Source organism: Callorhinus ursinus, unplaced genomic scaffold (genome assembly GCF_003265705.2).
Source record: "Callorhinus ursinus isolate GAN/ISIS: 27379988/994484 unplaced genomic scaffold, GSC_fseal_2.0 scaffold112, whole genome shotgun sequence".
NCBI classification, from domain to species: domain Eukaryota; kingdom Metazoa; phylum Chordata; class Mammalia; order Carnivora; family Otariidae; genus Callorhinus; species Callorhinus ursinus.
The window spans coordinates 564,437-585,048 of NW_027397174.1; the positions used below are offsets into that span (position 1 = coordinate 564,437).

At 40.2% G+C, this 20,612-nt stretch overlaps 1 protein-coding gene and 1 pseudogene across 1 annotated transcript; one reads left to right on the plus strand and one right to left on the minus strand.

Moving 5' to 3' along the window:
* The first annotated feature begins 38 nt into the window (after positions 1 to 38).
* FUNDC2 (FUN14 domain containing 2) lies at positions 39 to 18,898 on the plus strand. The gene is made up of 5 exons (XM_025862843.2): positions 39 to 251; positions 4,017 to 4,167; positions 10,134 to 10,209; positions 14,008 to 14,139; positions 16,764 to 18,898. Exons 1-5 carry the CDS (start codon positions 119 to 121, stop codon positions 16,839 to 16,841), a joined length of 570 nt encoding a protein of 189 aa, XP_025718628.1. The 5' UTR covers positions 39 to 118; the 3' UTR covers positions 16,842 to 18,898.
* LOC112816377 (small ribosomal subunit protein eS19-like) lies at positions 12,533 to 12,975 on the minus strand (annotated as a pseudogene).
* Positions 18,899 to 20,612: the final 1,714 nt, after the last annotated feature.

Sequence of the window (20,612 nt, forward strand, 5' to 3'; positions counted from 1 at the left end):
ACGCGCGTCTCGGCGCACCCGCTGGGCGGGGCCGGGGAGCCTTGTGACGCAGCTACGCGCGGGGGTGGGAAGTGACTGTTAGGCTCCCGGCCTGCTCTCTTCCGCTGCCGCCGTGGGAATGGAAACATCTGCCCCACGTGCCGGAAGCCAGCTTGCGGCGGCGACGGCGCGCCACTCCGCGTCCTACCGCGCCAAAACCCTGCGGGTGTCATCGCGAGACGAACTCGCCGAAATGGCCGCATCCAGTCAAGGTAAGGAAGGGCGCGCGCAGCGCCGGCGCCACGGGGAGCCGCCTTTCTGAGCTCCGGAAGGGGAAGGGCTCCGCGCCTGCGGGTCCCAGCAGAGTTCCCCCGGGAGTTCTGGCAGTGCACGGGCGGGGAGGGCGTGCCAGTCTCGCCCCTGACCCAGCCGCTCCCAGGGTCCGGCCAAGGTCAGGCGCCAGACTGGGACCGAACTGCCCCGGGGTGTTGTCTCTGGTTGGGCTCAGTCGGCCTTCCGGCGCCGCCCCGAACGGCCTCAACCCGGAGACATTCTGTCCTGGTTCTCGGAAGCGCTCTGGCACTTTCAGACTAAGGCGACTTCTTTTGACCCTTTGCACGTTCATCTCAAACACCTGGCAAAGCCTCTTCTGTGTGCAAAGGAGCCTTCTCTTATACTGTTGATGGTTTTGAAAGAGTAGTACACATGGAATTGTACTTTGAAATAGTTTTTTTATTCAGTCCGCGTAGTCAAAGAAGATGCCCTATAATAAAATACACAGAGGAGCATGACTTTAAATCATGTTTCTTTGCCTACTAATTACCTTGCTTCAGGTTCTATTCAATTCAGGATTGGTTCACAAGATCCCATTGCTAAACACAGCCATCATCGAAAACCCAATTATATAAACCTAAAATCACTTAAATTATGTTAAAAATAAAGGCAGTGAAGATATTCAGAATTCATCACTTCTTAATTGTCTGCTATGGTATGCTGTCATCTATGCTCTTGATATTATTTATATCTGTGCTGTCCGTATGATGGAAATAACAGTGTGGTATGCTACTGTGCATCTTTTTCCAACCCTGCGTTCAGTGATGTCACAGTTCCATGATGTCACACTCGCAGGGAGTGAATACATCTGGAAATTGATGTACACTAGAGATCACCCCCAGCCGGTTGTTAATCATTGACCAGCACCCCACCGAATTTAAGTGACTAAGGGGTTGGAATGCACAATGTAATTATTTTCTTGCAGAGTACATTTGCTTTCATTCACTTAAAATATATAGGTTGATTAGATATTTGCTTCTAGGGAATGGTTGTGAGAAATTTTGAGGTTGGCATCATGAATTTCAATCTTTATCATGGTGATGAACACATAATACTGTGATAATTGATTTCCTGAACCCATAAACAAGGCTAAATGACTTTTGTCTACATACTGGTTAACAGTGTTTGTTGAATAACTGAAAGAAGTTGGATGAACTAAACGTCTCTGAATTGATCCCCCTTTTGACTGGAGCCTCCTATTGAGCTGAGGGGCTTGGTAAAATTACATTAAAACAAAACTCAGGGGCGCCTGGATGGCGCTGTGGGTTAAGTGTCAAACTCCTGATTTCAGCACAAGTCAGTGATCTCAGGTGAAATGAGCCCTGAAATCCAGCCGGCAGTGCGTCCATCCCTGTGCTCAGCGGGGAGTCTGCCAGAGATTCTTTCCCGCTCCCTCTTCCTCTGCCCCTCGCCTGCCCCTCTCTAAAATAAATAAATCTTAAAAAAAAAAAAAAAACCCACAAACCTCAAAACTCATTCTTGGTAGGTTTTTTTTTTTTTCCATTCTTGTTTTCAGCGATATTCTTTAACCCAGGGAGAGAATTTCTTCTTCAACACAGCAGTAATGTTTTAATGTTCTTTTGTACTGGTGTCTAATGTTACATTAGAAAAATAATTTTCATGTAACTACTTGTGAACCCATAGAATACCTACTTCCTCAAACATTCATATTTTGGTTCTGCTAAATTGGGATCTATGATCCATGTTGAATTATATTTTGTGTATGATGTAAGGTAGGGATTGCATTATTTTTAGTACAGATACCTAGTAGTTCTAACACAATTTGTTGAAAACACTCTTTCCCTATTACATTGCCTTGGTGCCATGTTATTGAAAATCAAATGACTGTGTACATCTACTTGTGGACTCTGTATTCTCCTCCATTCATATATGTGTGTCAGTTCTACACTGTCAGATATGGTTGCTTTATAAGTCGACGTTAGGTAGCTGTATTCCACTGTAGCTTTGTAAGAAGTCTTGAAATTCCTTGAACTTTGTTCTTTTCTGTTGTTGTTGTTAAAGATTTATTTATTTATTTGAGAGAGAGAAAGCACGCTGCAGCGAGCAGGTGGGAAGGGGGGAAAGGAGTACGTGGGGAGGGGCAGATGGGGAAAGAATCCCAAGCCAACTCCTCAGTAAGTGTGGACTCCCACACGGGGCTCAACCTCACAACCCTGAGACCATGCATGACCTGTGCTGAAACCAAGAGTCAGAGGCTTAACAGACTGGGCCACCCAGGCACCCCAAACTTTGTTCATTTTCTCCAAAACTGTTTTGACCACTTGTGGCACATTGTATTTTCCTAAATGATTGCAGCAGTATCTTTCATTCCACCTGCTCTTTTCTCAGTGTGACTTTGACACTGCTCCCACTCGGTGATGGAATCTATATATTCCCTCTGGAATCTATGTGGGAGTTTGTGACTGATTCTACAGAATGTGGTGGAAGTAACACTGCATGGCTTCTGGGGCTAGGTCTTAAATAGTTAACAGCTTCTGCTTCGTCCTCAAGCTGCCTCCCTGATCTCTCACTGCCTCCCTTGGGATGCACCCTTGCGCCTAGGCACCATGCTGTAAGGAAATCCAAATTAACCCACATAGAAAGGCAGCCTGTATATGTGAATGTAGGAGATGATTCCAGACCTTCTGCCTGTAAGTCTTCGAGCTGAATCCTCAGACATCATGGAATAGGAATGGACTGTAATGCCATATTCTGTCTGAATCATGATCCACAGAATCTAAGAGCATAATAAATTATTGTTTAGCTCCATGACATTTTGGGGTAATTTGCCATAGTAACTAGAACACTACTCTAGGTAGTCCTTTGCATCTCCATATAAATTTTAGAACCAGCTTGTCAATTTCTAAATAAAAACGTACTTTTTGACTGGGATGGCATTGAGTCTGTAGATGGATATGGAGAGAGTGAACATCTTAAAAATACTGCCTTGCAAAACAAAGTATATATCTCCATTAATTTCAGTCATCTTCACTTTCTCTCTGCAGTGTTTTGTTCTTTACAGTGTAGAGGTCTTGTGCATCATTTCATTAGATTTATCCCTACATTATCTTCCCACAGAGAAAGGGATTGTACATTTTTCTAATTCTTTTTCCTTTCTTGGGCAAATCACTTAACCTCTGAGCCATTTCTTAATTATAAAGTGGGATTAATAAATAGTACCTTGTTTTGTACCTACTGTGTTCTGTGGATTTAATTAAGTATACACGTTTATTGTTTAGCACATTGCCTGGTAAATAGTAACAGCTCAATTGAACATTACCTTTTATCTTTATTATCAGTGGAGATCCATATAGTGGTAAGAATTTGTGAATTTGTGAGCTAAATAGTATTGACATATTCTTGAAAAGGCGAGGCAAATGAAGAAAATCCATTTCATTTAGGATACATTATTATTACTATCAGATTTTATACATCCATTGGTTGTTTTTAAATTTGAGAGGAAAAACTAGAGTACTAATTCTAAATTGTCTAGTTATTTTTATCTCTAAGACATATTATTTGTTGATTTTAGTCTGATTTTCAAGTCGATAGCCACAATTTCAGAGTTAATTTGCCATTTAAAATAGAATATTTGCAGGTTCTTACTACAATACCCATTTCCTTAAAAATCTTTTAATCTAGTTAAGAACTGTGATTTATTGTAAAAGTAAATATTTTCTTATTCAGTATCTTAATTCTTGTAGGAAACTTTGAGGGAAATTTTGAGTCACTGGACCTTGCAGAATTTGCTAAAAAGCAGCCATGGTGGCGCAAGCTGTTTGGGCAGGAATCTGGGCCCTCAGCTGAAAAATATAGCGTGGCAACCCAGCTGTTAATTGGAGGTGTCACTGGATGGTAAGTGATGAGAAAGATGTCCAGTGTCTTTTTTTGCATGATTTGGTATTGCAGTTACAGGAACAATCTCCTTAACTAATGAAAACACATTGACTTTTGTGAAATTGATCACTTAATATGTAGCATTCATCTAAACATAGTATTTATTATATGCCAGGCACTATTTTGAATATTTATGTATTTCATTTCCTTCTCACAACAACTCTAAAATTGGTACTGGATTGACTATCCTCATTTTTCTTCCAGTTTTATTGAGAAATAAATATACCTCACTGTATGTTTAAGGTATACAGCATGATGATTTGATTTACATATATTGTGAAATGATTACCACAGTAGATTTAGTGAACATTCATCATCTCACACACATATAATAAAAAGAGAAGAAAAAAATTGTCTTCTTGTGATTAGAACTCTCAGAATCTACTCTCCTAACCATTTTCTTATATACCATATGGCAGTGGTTGCTATGGTCATCACATTGTACATTACCTCCCTGATACTTACTTCTAAGTGGAAGTTTGTACTTTTTGACCACCTTCATCTAATTCCCCCTCCCCCAACCTCTTGCCTCTGGTAACCACAATTTGATCACTTTTTCTATGAGTTTTGTGTTTGTTTTAGATTACATATATAACTGAGATCATACAGTATTTGTCTTTCTTTGACTTCTCAGCGTAAGTTCTTCAAGGTCAATCCACGTTGTCACAAACGGTAGAATTTCGTTTTTTATAGCTGAATAATATTCCATGGTGTGTGTGTATATATCACATGTTTATCCATTCACCCACTGTTGTACGCTTAGGTTGTTTCCATGACTTGGCTATTGTAAATAGTGCTGCAGTGAATGTGGGGGTGGAGATATCTTTTTGAGTTAGTGTTTTTATTTCCTTTAGATATATTCCCCGAAGTGGAATTGCTGGATCCTCTATGATAGTTCTATTTTTAATTTTTTAAAAAGATTTTATTTATTTATTTGACAGAGAGATAGAGAGCACAAGTAGGCAGAGAGGCAGGCAGAGGGAGCGGGAGAAGCAGACTCCCCCCTGAGCAGGGAGCCCTATGTAGGGTTCTATCCCAGGACCCCGGGATCATGACCTGAGCCAAAGGCGGATGCTTAACCAACTGAGCCACCCAGGCACCCTGTTTTTAATTATTTGAGACACCTCCATATGGTTTTTCACAATGGCTGTACCAATTTACAGTTCCAGTAAGAGTATATAAGAGTTCACTTTTCTCCACACCAAGAAGTAGAGAACACAAAAATACACAAATATTTTAGTATTTATATAGATATCTCATTTTCTTCTCACAACCACTCTGAAATTGGTACTGTAATTATGCTCATATTATAGGAACTCAGGCTCAAAAGGCCCAGGACCACATGGATAGAAAGTGGTATAATTAGGAGCTAGCCAATAACTTCCTCAATTGTAACACAGCTTATGGCGTCATTTGTAATAAATTCAAAAAGTTTAATAGCAGATTTAGTGAGGAATATATAATGCATCAATTTCATCTCTACTTTTTACATTTAAAAATGTTATTGTACAGAATAATATAAATACAGAACAGTACATATGTGTACATTTTAATGAATATATATAGAGCAGACACCTATGTAACAACCACACAGGTTAAAAAAATGTGATTAGCACCCCAAAAACTCTAGAGATAAATGCTGTACTGATTATTATGCAGTTCTTTGCTTTTCTTTGTAGTTTTAACACCAATTCTATCGGCGAATAATATACTATAGTTTACCTGCTTTTGAACTTTAAATAAATGCAATTATGTGTATTCTTTTGAGTCTTACCTTTTTTGCTGGATTTGTTTTGTATGTAGTTGTAGTTTCTTTGTTTTCATTTATATATAGAATTTCATTGCATGAATATACCACAGTGTTTTTACCCAGGTGATGACTGACATTTGAGTTGATTCCATTTTTGGCTAATTTAAACAGTGCTGATATGAACACTGTATAAATTTCCTGGTGTGTATATACGCACATTTTTGTATGGTCTATACCTAGGAGTTGAAATGCTAGGTCATGGGACATAACTATCTTCGGCTTTGCTGGGTAATGTCAAACTGCTTTCCAAAAGTGGTTGTAACAGTTTACCCTCCCAACAACAAGGATTGAGTGTTCCTGATGCTCTACGTTCTTGTAAGCACTTGATATTGCCAGACTTAAATTTTTGCTCGTCTGATAGTTGGATCTCACATGGTTTTCATTTACATTTTCTTGAGTAGTGGTGATATTGAATAACTTTTACCTATGTTTCTTGACCATTTTCGATCTCTTCTTTGATAAAGTCTCATTTTTAATCTTATGTAATTTTTCTGTTGTCATTCTTTTTCTTACTGAGTTATAAGAGTTCTTTATATATTCTGAATAGGAGTCCTTTGTTGGTTGTACATTTTACGGATATTTTCACTCATTCTACATTCTGTGATTGTCTTTTCATTTGCCTTTTGGTATCTTTTGATGAACTGATCTTATTTTTAATGTCAATTTTATTGATCTTTACTTTTAGGTTAGTAATTTTTGTGTCCTGTTTAAGTAATCTTTGCCTCCCCATAGGCTAGAACTTTATTACTTTACCTTTCACATTTACATTTATAAATCCACCTGGAATTGTTTTTTGTGTTTAGTTTGTAGTAGATTCCTCTTTTTTCATGTGGAATACCCAGTTGTCCCAACTCAGTTTTTTTTTTTTTTAAGGTTTTATTTATTTATTTGACAGAGACAGTTAGCGAGAGAGGGAACACAAGCAGGGGGAAGTGGGAGAGGGAGAAGCAGGCTCTCCCCTGAGCAGGGAACCCGATGCGGGGCTCGATCCCAGGACCCTGGGACCATGACCTGAGCTGAAGGCAGAGGCTTCACCGACTGAGCCACCCAGGTGCCCCCCCAACTCAGTTTATTGCAAAAGTTATCCTTTCCCCACTTCTCTGCCACACTCCCCCTGTTATATGTCAGGCATCTGTGTGTGTGTGTGTAACTGCCAATTTGTTTTTCAGGAATTTCTTGGCTATTCTTTATTATTTTTTAACAGTTTAATAAATAAATCAGCATTATCATAAGTTACACTTGTTTGAAGTATACAGTTTGAGGGACGCCTGGGTGGCTCAGTGGGTTAAGCGTCTGCCTTCGGCTCAGGTCATGATCTCAGGGTCCTGGGATTGAGCCCTGCATCCAGCTCCCTGCTCGGCGAGGAGTCTGCTTCTCCCTCTCCCTCTGCCCCTCCCCCTGCTTGTGCTCTTGCTCTCTATCAAATAAATAAATAAAATCTTAAAAAATAAAGTATACAATTTGATAAATTTTGACATATACACACCCATAAATCATCACCACAGTCAGGGTCATGAACACATCCATCACTCTAAAGGTTTCTTTGTACCTTGTCATTATCCCTTTCATGGCCCCACCAACCACTGATCCGCATTTCTATCACTGTAGATTACTTTGCATCTTCTAGAATTGTATATAAATGGAATTATACAGTATGTGTTCTTTTTTGTCTGGCTGGTTTCTTCTGGTTAGCATACTAATTTTGAGGTTCATCTGGCTGTTTTTTTTTTTTTAAAGATTTTATTTATTTATTTGAGAGAGAGAATGAGAGAGAGCACATGAGAGGAGGGAGGGTCAGAGGGAGAAGCAGACTCCCTGCTGAGCAGGGAGCCCGATGCGGGACTTGATCCTGGAACTCCAGGATCATGACCTGAGCCGAAGGCAGTCGCTTAACCAACTGAGCCACCCAGGCGCCCTGGCTGTTTTTTGTTTTGTTTTGTTTTGTTTTTTAATCAGTAGTTCATTCCTTTTCCTTGATGAGTAGTAGTCCACTGTGTGGATGAACCATTTTGTTTATCCATTTACCTTGATGGATATTGGTTTGTTTCCACTTTTGGGCTAAAACTGCTGTGAACATTTGTGTACAAGTCTGTATAAACGTATGCTTTTATTTCTTTTGGGTAAATACCTCGGAATAGTATGGCTGGGGATTATAGGTGGAATGCTTTAACTTCTTAAGAACCTGACATACACTTTTCTAAAATGCGTGTACTATCTTGTACCTCTACCAGCAATGTATGAGGGTTCCAGTTTTTCCACATCTTCACTAATGCTTGGGCATTATGCCTTTTTTGATTACAACCATCCTGGTGGGTGTAAAGTGGTATCTCTTGGTTTTAATTTGTATTTCCCTAATGATTAATGATATTAGCATCTTTTCATGGGCTTATTTTTGCCATCCATCTGTCTTTGATGAGGCATCTGTTCAAATCTTTTCTCCATATTTTTATTGGGATGTTGGTTTTCTCATTACAGAGTTATGAGTGTTCTTTATATATTCCAGATACAAGTTTTATATCAGATAAGTAATTTAAAATATATTCTTCTCTATAGCCTTTTATTCTCAACAGTAAAGAACAGAAGTTCTGAACCTTGAAATGTAATTTATCAACTTTTTTTTTGTAGCTCTAGCTTTTGGTATCATGTCTGAGAATATTTTCCTTATCTAGGATCACTCTAGACAATATATAGGTTTAGATTTTTCATTAGGTCCATGATTCATTTTGATTTACTTTTTGTATATGTTGCAAGATAGGAATCCAAGTTCTTTATTTGCATATGATACCTAATTGTGCCCACATGTTTTGATGAATAGACTATACTTCTCTACACGGAATTGCTTTTGCACCTGTTTCAAAAATCAGTTGACTATATGTCTGTTTCTGAACTCTTTTTTTTAAGATTTTATTTTTAAGTAATCTCTATCCCCAGTGTGGGGCTCGAACTCATGACCCTGAAATCAAGAGTCACATGCTCTTCCCACTGAGCCACCCAGATGCCCCTGTTTCTGAACTCTTTGTTTTCTTTTTTAAGTATTTTAGTTTTAGTTTTAGTTTTTAAGTAGGCTCCATGCCCAGCGTGGAGCCCAGTGCGGGGCTTAAACCCACGACCCTGAGATCAAGACCTGAGCTGAGATCAAGAGTCAGATGCTCAACCGACTGAGACACCCAGGTGCCCCTGAACTCTTTGTTAAGAGGATTTGTCAATCTTTGTGCTAGTATCACATTATTTTGATCACTGTGACTTTATAATAAGTCATGAAATTAGGTAAATCTTACAACTTTGTTCTTTTTCAAAGTTGATTTGAGTGTTCTGGGTACACAGCATTTTCATACAAATTTTAGAATAAGCTTGCTGCCAATGTCTACAAAAAACCTGATGAGATTGTTGACTGGGATTGCATTGATCCATAAACCATTTTAGATTTCTTTTAATTTCTCTCAGCAATGCTTTGTAGGTCTTGTACATCTTATTTTTGATGCTATTGTAAATGGTATTTTTAAATTTCAATTTCTAATTGTTCATTGCTTATATATAGAAACACAATTGAGTTTTGTATATTACTCTTTTATACTGCAGTCTTGCCAGAGTCACTTACTGGTTTGCAGAGTTTGGAGGTCCCCTCATGTTTTTTAATTTCCTGGGAGGATATTTGCCTTTATGCTTTCCCCCTGGAATCCCTTCACAGTGTAGCCAGAGTCATCTTTTAAAGTGCAACTCAGGGATGCCTGGGTGGCTCAGTTGATGAAGTGTCTGCCGTCAGCTCAGGTCATGATCCCAGAGTCCCTGGATCCCTGCTTGGCGGAGAGTCTGCTTTTCCATCTGCCCCTCCCCCTGATTGTGCTCTCTCTCAAATAAATAAATTTAAAAGATCTTAAAAAAAATTAAAGTGCCACCTGAAAGTTTTAAGGGATTTGCTCAAGACCACAAAATTATTAAGTGGTAGAGCCAAGATTTGAATCAGGGTCTTTCTGAGCCTATGCTCTCTGCTTATATCATGTAAGAGTGGGAAGGAGGATCCCAAGGTAAGTAGGATCTGAACATTATTAGAAGTACATGTTTGTGTGCATTTGACAGCCTGTCAACTTGTCTGTTGTTGGTTTGGTTTTTGTAGGTGCACGGGTTTCATATTCCAAAAGGTTGGAAAGTTGGCTGCAACAGCTGTGGGAGGTGGATTTTTTCTCCTTCAGGTCTGTATGTGAAATATTCCTAGATGTTTGGAAATCCCCCTTGCCCATTAAGAATGTGGTATGAGGAGCTGTAATATAGTCTTGGCTATATTACACTAGAATAGCCTTTGCACATATTTTCAGTGTACTATTTGAAATGCTAGTGACCATTTGAATCAAATTTCATCAGTTAGTAGTCACATTTTGTTTCATAATCTATAACATGGGGACATAGTACATATTCCTTATCATAGCTCCTTTGGGTTTTTAAGACCATTTGAAATGTTAAATGTGATTTCAAAAATATGAAGTGTTATGCAAATGCCCTGTGATAGGATTTATTTTACATAGGGGACATTGATCCCAGAGCAGTCAGTGAGAAATGAGGGCTAGATGACAGTCTGATCTGATGTCCTCTTTTGTCTGTTTGACCCAGAGTTTATTTCAGAACTACTAGGTATCGGTTCTCTGAGGCTGCATTGTAGCATTGCTTTGCAGACTTGACTCCATGTTGGAATTACCTAAGGAGTTTAAAAAACACTAATGCTTGGGGCCTGCCTCATGCCCCCCCCACACCTGATTTCATAGGTGGAAGGTGTGCTTGCACATCTAAGTATTTTTTTAAAGACTTTATTTATTTATTTGACAGAGAACACAAGCAGGGGGAGCAGCAGAGGGAGAGGGAGAGGCAGGCTTTCCACCGAGTGGAGAGCCTGATGTGGGGCTCGATCCCAGGACCCTGGGATCATGACTTGAGCCGAAGGCAGACAGTTAACGACTGAGCCACCCAGCCGCCCAGACATTACAAAATATCTTAATCTGAGTATACGCTCTGTTTCTTTTGGGGGCTCTGACTGACAGAAGCAATTGGTACTGGAAGTATCACCAGGAAAGATTCTCAAAATGGGATTCTGGTATTGCATGAGTCAGATATTCAAGGAGTACAGGGATGCCTCCTTGCTAGGGGAGGTGGGTGGGACCTGGGGAGTCAGTGCTGTGCACTCATGCTGTTGGTCACCAGAGGGAGAGGAGGATGGCGGGTAGGCATGATGTCATTTGACGTAGGGATCCAGTTTCCTTTCTTTCATACTGATACTTGTCCCAGCAGCATTTGGTGAATGTCTTCCTTTTCCCAATATTTGTAGTGTGGCATTTATCATATATTAATCCATATATGTCTGGATCTGATTCTAGTTTCTCTGTTCTGTTTCACTGGTCAACTTTTGACCTTTACTAAGCCTTGATAGTTGGTATTACAGGTTCCTCCACATACCCTTCAGGAGTGCTGTGGCTGCTTTTATACTTTTTGCTTGAAGAGGCTTGTCAATTATTTTAAAATATTTTATTGAAATTTTGATTGGAATTATATGGAACCATATAGGTAAATGTGGGAAGAATTAATATCTTTTGTGAAAATGAGTCATCTGTGAATATGTGCTTTCTCTCCATTTATTTTGGTCTTTAATGTCTTCGCATAGACTTTAAAATGTTTCTTCATACACATCTTCTACACTGTGCCTTGATTTCATTCCTAGATACCTTATACCTTCAGTTACACTGGGGCTTTCCTTGGCCACTCACCCTCAGCCCCAAGCCTGTCTTCCAGTTGGACTCAGAATGATACAACTAGTAATAGGGAACATCTTTTCATATGCTTTACGACTGAGCCACCCCAGTGCCCCCCACATATAGCCTTTTTGGCAACGTGTCTATACAGGTCTTTTGTCCATTTTTTTAAATTGGGTTATCTGTTTCTGTACTCTTTATTTTGTTCCATTAATCTGTGTGTCTGTCCCTTCTCCAGTATCACACTGTCATCTTCATTGCTGTAGCATTATAGTAAATCCTAAAATCTGATAGTATGATTCCTCCAACTGTTCTTTTTAAAAATCATTTTGGCTGTTCTAGGTCTTTTGACTTTCCATGCACATTTTAGAACCAGCTCGTTTGTATACCTGCAAAGCATTCTGCTGGGATTGGGATTGGAGGAACTCTGTAGCTCAACTTGGAAAGAATTGGACTTCATTTTAAGTCTTTAATTCCATGTATAGGGCCTGCCTCTCCATTTATTTGTTCATCTTCAAATTCTTTAGCATTTTGTGGTTTTCAGCATGCAGATCCTATATGATTTTTGTTTAGATTTGTATCTAGTATTTATTTTACAGCTACCATAAATTTTATTTCCATTTCCAGTTGCTTCAATTGCTAGCAAAAAGAATGCAATTGATTTTGCGTGTTGATATTATGTGTTCTGCAACCTTGCTAACCTCACTTTTTCTAAACTCACTTTTTTTTTTTTTTTTTTTTTTTACAAATGAGGCAGTATATTAACCCACCATTTGTTCTAATGCTTCTTGGTGGCAGCTGCCCCCTGTCCAGCAATTCTGTCCAGATCCCTGTGTCCCTGAGGTGTCAGTTCACAACCCCCATCTTGGTCCTTTTCCTCCATTTTCAGCCCCACTAGGGCTTGGAGGACCCCACGGACCATGTTCTTGGAGCCTTTGCTGAAGTGGCCAAGAATGACCCCGTTTCTCTGATGTCCCCTGTGGATCTTGGTCATGGAGCCAACCCCAGCACCACCCCAGAGGTGCAGGTGCCGTGCTGTGGAAGCAGCTCAGGTGTAGAACCAGTTCTCATAGGGAGCAAGCTCTTTATGTTTGGCCAGCCTGACAGGGTCCACCCATTCAGGGACTTTCAACTTCCCAGACTTCTTGAGTCAGGCTGCCAGAGCTCTGACAAACTCCTGCTGGTTCACGTCTTCTACAGGAACTCCAGGCATCGTGCGGCCTCCGCCAGCCAGCCTAAACTCACTTGTTAGATACAGGAGTTCTTCGTTTTTTGATTGGATTCTTTGAGATTATGTAGACAGACATGTCTATGAATAGCAACAATTTGGCTCCTTCCTTTCTGATCTGGAGAACAGTTTCACTTTTTATGAGTAGTAATGTTTTGTTTATTACCTATATTGCAGATATTTTCTCCATCCTGGTTTGGGTGACTGATGAGTTGATGGTGCCATTAACTAAAATAGGAACTAGAGGAAGAGCAACAATGCAGGAGGAGACTGTAGAGAGAAGAGTTTTAGTTACAGATATTTTGAGAAATTCAGATAGGTATGACTTACCAAAACTTGGGTGGAGAGAAGTGATATTGATGAAGATTGATTGATGGGCTGTAATGAGTCTCTTTACTTCCTTGGATAACAATCCATCAGAAAACAACATACTTAAATAAGTTTTATCCTATTCACATATTCTCAGTAAAATTGTTTTCACTGAGTTTTAGTGTTTGTGCCTGCTGTCTTCATGAAGGGAAGTGGGCATATTCTATACATCTATTTGGATGTATTTCTCTCAGTACCCCTTATATGAAGTTGTTCCTGAGAAATCTCTGTGGGGCCATGTATTAGAAGATTCCTTTCTGAGCCGACAGTGATTATGTTGGCTGTAAGGTCTGTAAGGTTTCTTCATCTCACATCTTGACTTTCAATTCTGATTTTCTTCTTACTGTGTTATATTTTTAAGCTAACTTAAAACTTTCTAGAGAGGGATAAGAGTATACATAAGAGTAAAAGAATTGCCAGCAGTCATTGAAGGCCAGTCTATCAATCTGGCATCAGGCATAGGGCCTTGCATGTTGGGTGGATACTGAGTAGATGTGGAGTGAATGTCATTGTCATGCAATGAACTGGATGGCAAATGTCTCAAGAAATGGAAAGTCAGAAGGGTTTTTGATAATGTGCTTCCGTGATTTAATCATAATGAACAGAAATAACAAGCCTGTGTTTCTTATTTTTTGCTGTCATTATTGAAACTATAGCTTGCAAGCCATACTGGGTACATCAAGGTTGACTGGCAGCGAGTAGAGAAGGACATGAAGAAAGCCAAGGAACAGCTGAAGATCCGTAAGAGCAACCAGATACCTACAAAGGTCAAAAGCAAAGCAGAGGAGGTGAGACTTGTTTTGTTCACCGGCAGTGTGAAAAGAGTGCAGATAGTGGGTTAGACACACCAGTATGTCACCCTTGGATGGAATATCTTTACTTTAGAGGCATTTGTTCAAAGCTGGGTAATTGAAGTGTTGGTGACTTTTATCAGTGAGTGAGAATGCAAAATGATACATTACATATGTGGATTGGTCATGCCTTGAGTTTGTTCTTGCAGCAAGTGGGATGTAGATGGTTTTAAATCATACTTTGTCTCCATGCACGCACTTCTCTGAAATGTCCATACTTTACGTGTACATATAACTAGCAGGAACGTCTAGCTCAGAGATTGGCAACCTTTTTTTTTTTTGTAAAGGTCCAGATGATAAATGTTCTCAGCTTTGTAGGCCCTGTGGTCTCTGTCACAACTACTGAACCCCACCATATAGCATGAAAATAGGCATAGATGCTATGTAGACAAGTGGGTGTGGCTGTGTTGCAACAAAACTTTATTTAAAAATAGGCAGCTGGCTGGACTTGGTTTACAGTTTGCTAACCCCTGCTCTAACACATAAAACCAGGTTACATTATATTGGCTGGCACTTGGGAGGACAGAAGTACTTCCTTTTTAAAAGAATTTTGCTACTTTATTATCTTTGGAAATATGTTAAATGTGCCAAAGAAATAAGTGCACTGAAGTGGGGAGAAATAAACTAGGATCAAGGAGGCCTTGATCAGTGGTGTTCTGGATTCACAGAGAGAAGGGATGGAATAAGTGCAGAAGAGGGATTTAGATGTAAATTGAAACAGGCCTTGTCCTTCAAATATTGCCAAATGATGGCAACAAAATAAAACAGGTTAAACCCATAAGGACCAAGAGAATAGGAGAAAAATACCAGAAGACAAGAAATGTCAGCAAGTTTTTGGAAGTTGAAAAGCAGATAGATAAGGGGTAAATGAATTAGCCAATTAGAAAATACTGAACAGGTAAGTCCACCTTACCAGGTACATAATGGCAGTCCCAGTATGATGGGTGGCAGGCCAAACTGGTCCTTTGCCCAGACTGGAAGGTGGCATCTGTGGGGGCCCAGGAGTGCAGATAGTCCCTCCCACTTCTATCCCTGCCTCAAGCTCAGGGTTATAAAAGTGACACTTCTATCATTTTGCCAAAACTGGACTATTTGCATGTTTACAAAAGTAATACATGATTGTTGAAAACTTCTTTAATGACATGGGAAGTATATATAATAAACAGTATAAGGTTAATGTTTTTTGTAAAACTAACTGTTGAGTCACAGAGGGAACTTGTTATAAACTAACCAAAAGGTTTGGAATTGGTTCATTCCACAAATTTTTTTATTCCTATTTGTGGCCTGGCACTGTCATAGGCCCCAGGGATAGTGGCTAGTTCCCTCCTCAGAGCCCATGCTGTTACTTGGGAAGCCAGGGAATGAGGATGATAAATTCAGTGTTTACCAATGAAGTCATCGGTAACTTCAGTGACAACAGTCTTAGAGGGGTGGTGGAGTTGAAAGCCAAACTGTAGCAAGTTGAGGAATGAGTAGGAAGTAAGAAAGTAAAGTTAATGAATGAAAGCAATTATTTCAGGAATTTGTATGATTTTTTTCATTCCCCCTGATGGTAGATGGCAAAAGACAATACCTCAAGTAGGGAAATGTGGGGTCCAGTCAAGTCAGAGGGCCAGTAAAAGTGACATAGGAAGTCAAAGGCATAGTGGGAGTAAGGATGCTAAAGAGTCCCAGAAGGATGGGGTAGTAGAGTGGAGCAGGTCAAGGTATGAGAGGCTTAAATGGGTGGGACATGAAGTCACTGTACTTGAGTTCAAGAAATGATTAGGCCAGGATACCAGATATGTTGTCCCGATGAACAGTGTCTAGGGTGATGGTTGTACTTGGGAAAAACAGCGAGTCTGACCCACTTGCCAAAGTTCTCTCTGAAATGGAAATTGATAGAGCATGGGAGTCAAAGGGTGCTGAGTGCATGTTCTGAGCTGCAGATGAGTGGACAGGAGAAGGTGGAAGTTTTGTGAATTTAAGATATCCTTATTTTAATCATCCTCTGATGTGGTGAGGTGTGAGAATGCAAATATATGGCTTCTACTCAAGAGGAAGCCTCGGGGATGGGTGAGGTAGATGGACAGATCAACTGATGGATGGACAGGATGAATGGATAGAGAAATTTGGAGGAGAGACTTCAGAATGAGCAGCCTTAATTGGAAAGTAGGTGTCAGGGAGAACAAAGGAGTGAAATTGGAAACTGAGAATTGCCTCTATAACTAGTTTATTGAATACAGCTTTAATCTTTCCCCGTAACTTCCCCTGTGAACTCTGTCCTTCCCTGTTCCTGAATGAATTCTCAGGCAGATTTCTTAGCTCTCTAACAGACATAACTGAAGACAGATTCCAAGGAGTTGCCTTTGGCTTTTCCTCCTCATCCCTCATATGGCCAGTCATCCAATCAAAGTCCCATTTTGAAAATATCTCTTGAATTTTATCATTTCACACTAGCATCCCTGCTACCATCTTGAGCCAGAGACCCAGTGGTGAGAGGGGATTGACATTGTTAAGATCTGATTCCTAATAATAATATCCCTGCAAAATAACCGATTTGTGCTATCTTCTGTTCCTAGGTAGTGTCATTTGTGAAGAAGAACGTTCTAGTGACTGGGGGATTTTTCGGAGGCTTTCTGCTTGGCATGGCATCCTAAGGAGGACAACTTCACTTTCATTATTCCTGTTTTTTTCCAAACCAGCAGCCTCTTCACTCCATCATAGGACATCAAGTCTCTCCTGCTGCTCCTCTTCTTCCATGACTTCCTCTCTGCTGTGGCATATCTGAATGGCTTCTGTAGGCATCTGTTGGTACAAGTTGATACGGCCCTATTGTGAACTTGATGGCAACGGAAGAGACCATAGACATTAGCTGTTCTCCCAGCACACTCCCCACTTGACTAATCTGTAGGTCAGCAAAAGTGTTCTTTTCCCCCTTCCATATAAGATACTTAACAGAGCATGGTATATAAAATGGCTCACCTTGGAGGATGAGTGGATCCTCAAAGGTTGTCCCAACTTGATTTGGAAAAGAAATCACAAGCATATAGATACCTTATGTGCTGCATGGAAAGGAACTGAATACATTTGTCTTTAAGCATGAAAGACTTGTTATCTTGGTGTCTGCTTTCTTTTTTAGTTGGTTTTAGATTACAGAAAGAGAGCTATTTGTATACCTGCTGTAATTATCCTGACAAAAATGGCAGTATAAGCACTATAATTGAAAAATCTGAATATGGAATGAACTTGTGCTAAAGGTATATATACTGAGCTAAAGGTACTGTGTTTGGTGGGAGACCAACTAATAGATACATCATCGGATGGTCAAACTTAGTGAATCATTTAGGGACATTAAGATATTATCCAGGGATGCTTTCCTCATGGCTATTTCCAAAGGGTTTTTTCATGGTAAAATAAGTGACTTTAGGTAGGAAAGGGAAGAAGCTCTTGGATTTTTATTTCATAGAAAAGGTTTTAAGTATTATTTCCCTCTTGTCAAAACATTAGGGATAGCCATGGCTCCTCTGTGCCAGATCTATTTCTTTATCTAGTTGGTATGAAATACCTCACATTTGAGCCAGAGTTTTAAAGAGGTGGCATTCCAGGCATTCAGAATTGAGAACAGTAGCAATAGCATGCGTGAAGTAAATTATTTCCACCATCAAACGTTCTGCTGTCTCACAGTGGCCCCAACTCTTAGAATTATTCTTTAAAAAAGTTTATAGATACACATGCTTAGAATCTTAGCACATTTTGTTGTCATGGCCTGTTACCATGTCTGCAACCTCAGCTAGACTATCCACTTCTGGAGGGTAAGGCTTGTGTCTTCACCATTTCACCCATGGAACTGAGCACTTAATAGGTGTTCAGGATTTGTTGATTACATGACTAATGACCTCATAATAATAAACGTATCCAGAAAAGGGACTGATCCAAAGAATTATTTGAGACTTTGAGTTCTGAGAATGCAGGAAACTTAGAATTAATTCCTAAACCTGCAGGTGATCTCTGCAAAATGTATGTTTTTAAGGACTTCTTTTAAAATGTTTGCCTTTTAACTTGGGAAAAAATGGATTGAATTTGGAAATTGTAGCTACCAATGGATGTGTGGAACTTTGTAGATTTCATCTAGCTGCATTTTTTCCCTCATTTTAAGGCAACGTAAGTTATTTTGCTTACAATATGTACAAACCATCCCCAAATCATAATGCTATGAGCCTCTGTGTTGCATATTTTTGTGTAAGAACTTAAAATGTTTTCACTTTTTATTATGGAAATTTTCAGACATATCTAAGAGAAAAGTACAGTGACCCTCATATATTTATCACCCACCTGCAATGACCATCAAATCATAGCTTGTTTTATCAATTGTTTTGAAACAAATACAAAATGTATCATTTCATTATATTTCAGTATGTGTCTCTAAAAGGTAAGAACTGTTTTTAAAAATCGTAAATATAATACTCTACTATCATACCAAAAAATTAATAATAATTCGTTACTATCATCAAATATCCGGCCAGTTTTCAAGATTTCCTGTCTCTTAAGTGTTTTGCATTTGGTTTGATTGAATCAAAATCCATATAAGGTCTACCCACATTACATTCAAATGGTCTCTTAAGTCTCTTTTAATCTTGTATGTTCCTTTCTTTTCCTTTTTTTTTTTTTTGGCCTGCAATATAGTTATTAAAGACATGGAGTTATTTGTTCCTTAGTTTTCTACATTCTGCGTCTGATGCCTGGGTCCCTGGGTTATGTCATACATGGCAATCAAGGCTGCAGCTCTTTGATGACTTGACCCAAGGGAATGGTTACCGTAAAACCTAAATGACGTGTCCTGTGCTCCTTTGGGTTGCATGACAGGAAGAGTGGCCATTGGATGCCTCTCTAATGGGATGGGAGTTGCCTGTGATTATTGGCAATGACAACAGACATTAGCAGATCAATCTAAGCTTTCAGCAGGTTGTAATAGATAATAGACTGAAATAAAATCTCTAGGTTCCTGCTGAAGTTTCTTCCAACGTGGCTGCTTCTGGGACCTTGAAGTGCATGGTTAAGGTCAGTATTGCAGGTTGGTGTCATGCTGCTGCCATGAGAATGGTCCTGAGTTCTGCCCACCACTTGTGGCTGTGCGGTGCTCTGGTGTATATGTCAGATTTCAGCTGAGCTGAAGTAGGCGCAGACATTTAGGGGAGCTTATCAATTGAGGCCCTTTTGCCAGCAGCTTTGTTTGAGATGGTGAAGGGGGAGGTTAAGATTTCTCCCAAAAGAACAGCCAGCTGCCAACCCTTCATGCAAAACCAAGATAACCAGGACCAGGCGATTGCACCCATGACTGCAACATTTTCATTTGATTAGCAAGGCCTGTTTAGTGAGGCACATATTTTTCTCTAGTACCCAGAGTCCAATAATGTGCTGGGCTTCTTTTTTAGTCGGGGGGGGGGGGGGGGGGGGGGGGGCGCTGAAGAGACTGCAGTTTTTCCTTGAATAACAGGTATCCAGTGTGTTCAGGGTTTTGGCGCCCCCTGATGGCAGGGGTGTGGTAACACCACACTCAGGCCTTCTCTACTTGTAGCTTGGCCCGAATTGGAAGAAACTCCAATGACGCTGAGTTGTCTGACGTAACACATCCACACCTGGTTCCTGGAACACCTGCAAGGCTTTTCTCCCCTTTGCCACCCTGCCCCCAAGCACCCCACTGCGCCCTTTCTGTCCCCTGCCAGGCCACCATGGCCCCTCCCAGTGCCCTTGTGACTCTGGACCACCCTTTGATCAACTGTTGCTCCCGTGATGGGACTGGGCAGGATTGGGACATGGGGCCCGATACAGCAGAGCTATAATGCTTGAGTTCCTTCTCCCCAAAGTTCGCCCTGGTGTCAGTTTAGGGCTGCTGCCCTCTCAGTCTCAAAAAATAGACTCCAGTGTTGTCAGTCTCCCTAAGGCTCTGTGTACTCATTGCTGAGCAGCCTCATGGTCATTAGTGTCACTGTCTTAACATACAGCATTTTCCTCCTGCTTCCCATCTGGACCGCATGTTTGCGCCAACCTCTTACCACTCAGCCTGGGGACATTCATCAAACAGCAGGGGTCTTGACTCCCCCACCTGCCCTACCACTGGGTAAGAACCCTCCTTACTGTACCTGGGCAGTTACTATCTCGTGGATGATGGCGGAAGACAGGACATGAATAAAGTTGGAGAACAGTATTCTAGAAGGAATGAATCTTATGTAATTCTAGCTAACATACTCTTGCGGTGGGTGCTTAAGGTATCAAAATTCAGTAACTGTATAGTTAACTATTACAAGAATGTTGTCTCCATCCTTCTGTTTGACATTTGTCAGCAAGATGGGCATGACTAATGGTTGGGCTCTTATTTGAAACCTCTACTTTTCTATAGTTTTGGAAAATACAATAAATCTCTGCTTGAA

Bases quoted from the DNA above. Each gene is read 5' to 3' on its own strand.
- FUNDC2 (XM_025862843.2), top strand. From the start codon at position 119: ATGGAAACATCTGCCCCACGTGCCGGAAGCCAGCTTGCGGCGGCGACG. The intron at 252-4,016 runs GTAAGGAAGGGC...TAATTCTTGTAG, and splicing joins AATGGCCGCATCCAGTCAAG to GAAACTTTGAGGGAAATTTT. The intron at 4,168-10,133 runs GTAAGTGATGAG...TGGTTTTTGTAG, and splicing joins ATTGGAGGTGTCACTGGATG to GTGCACGGGTTTCATATTCC.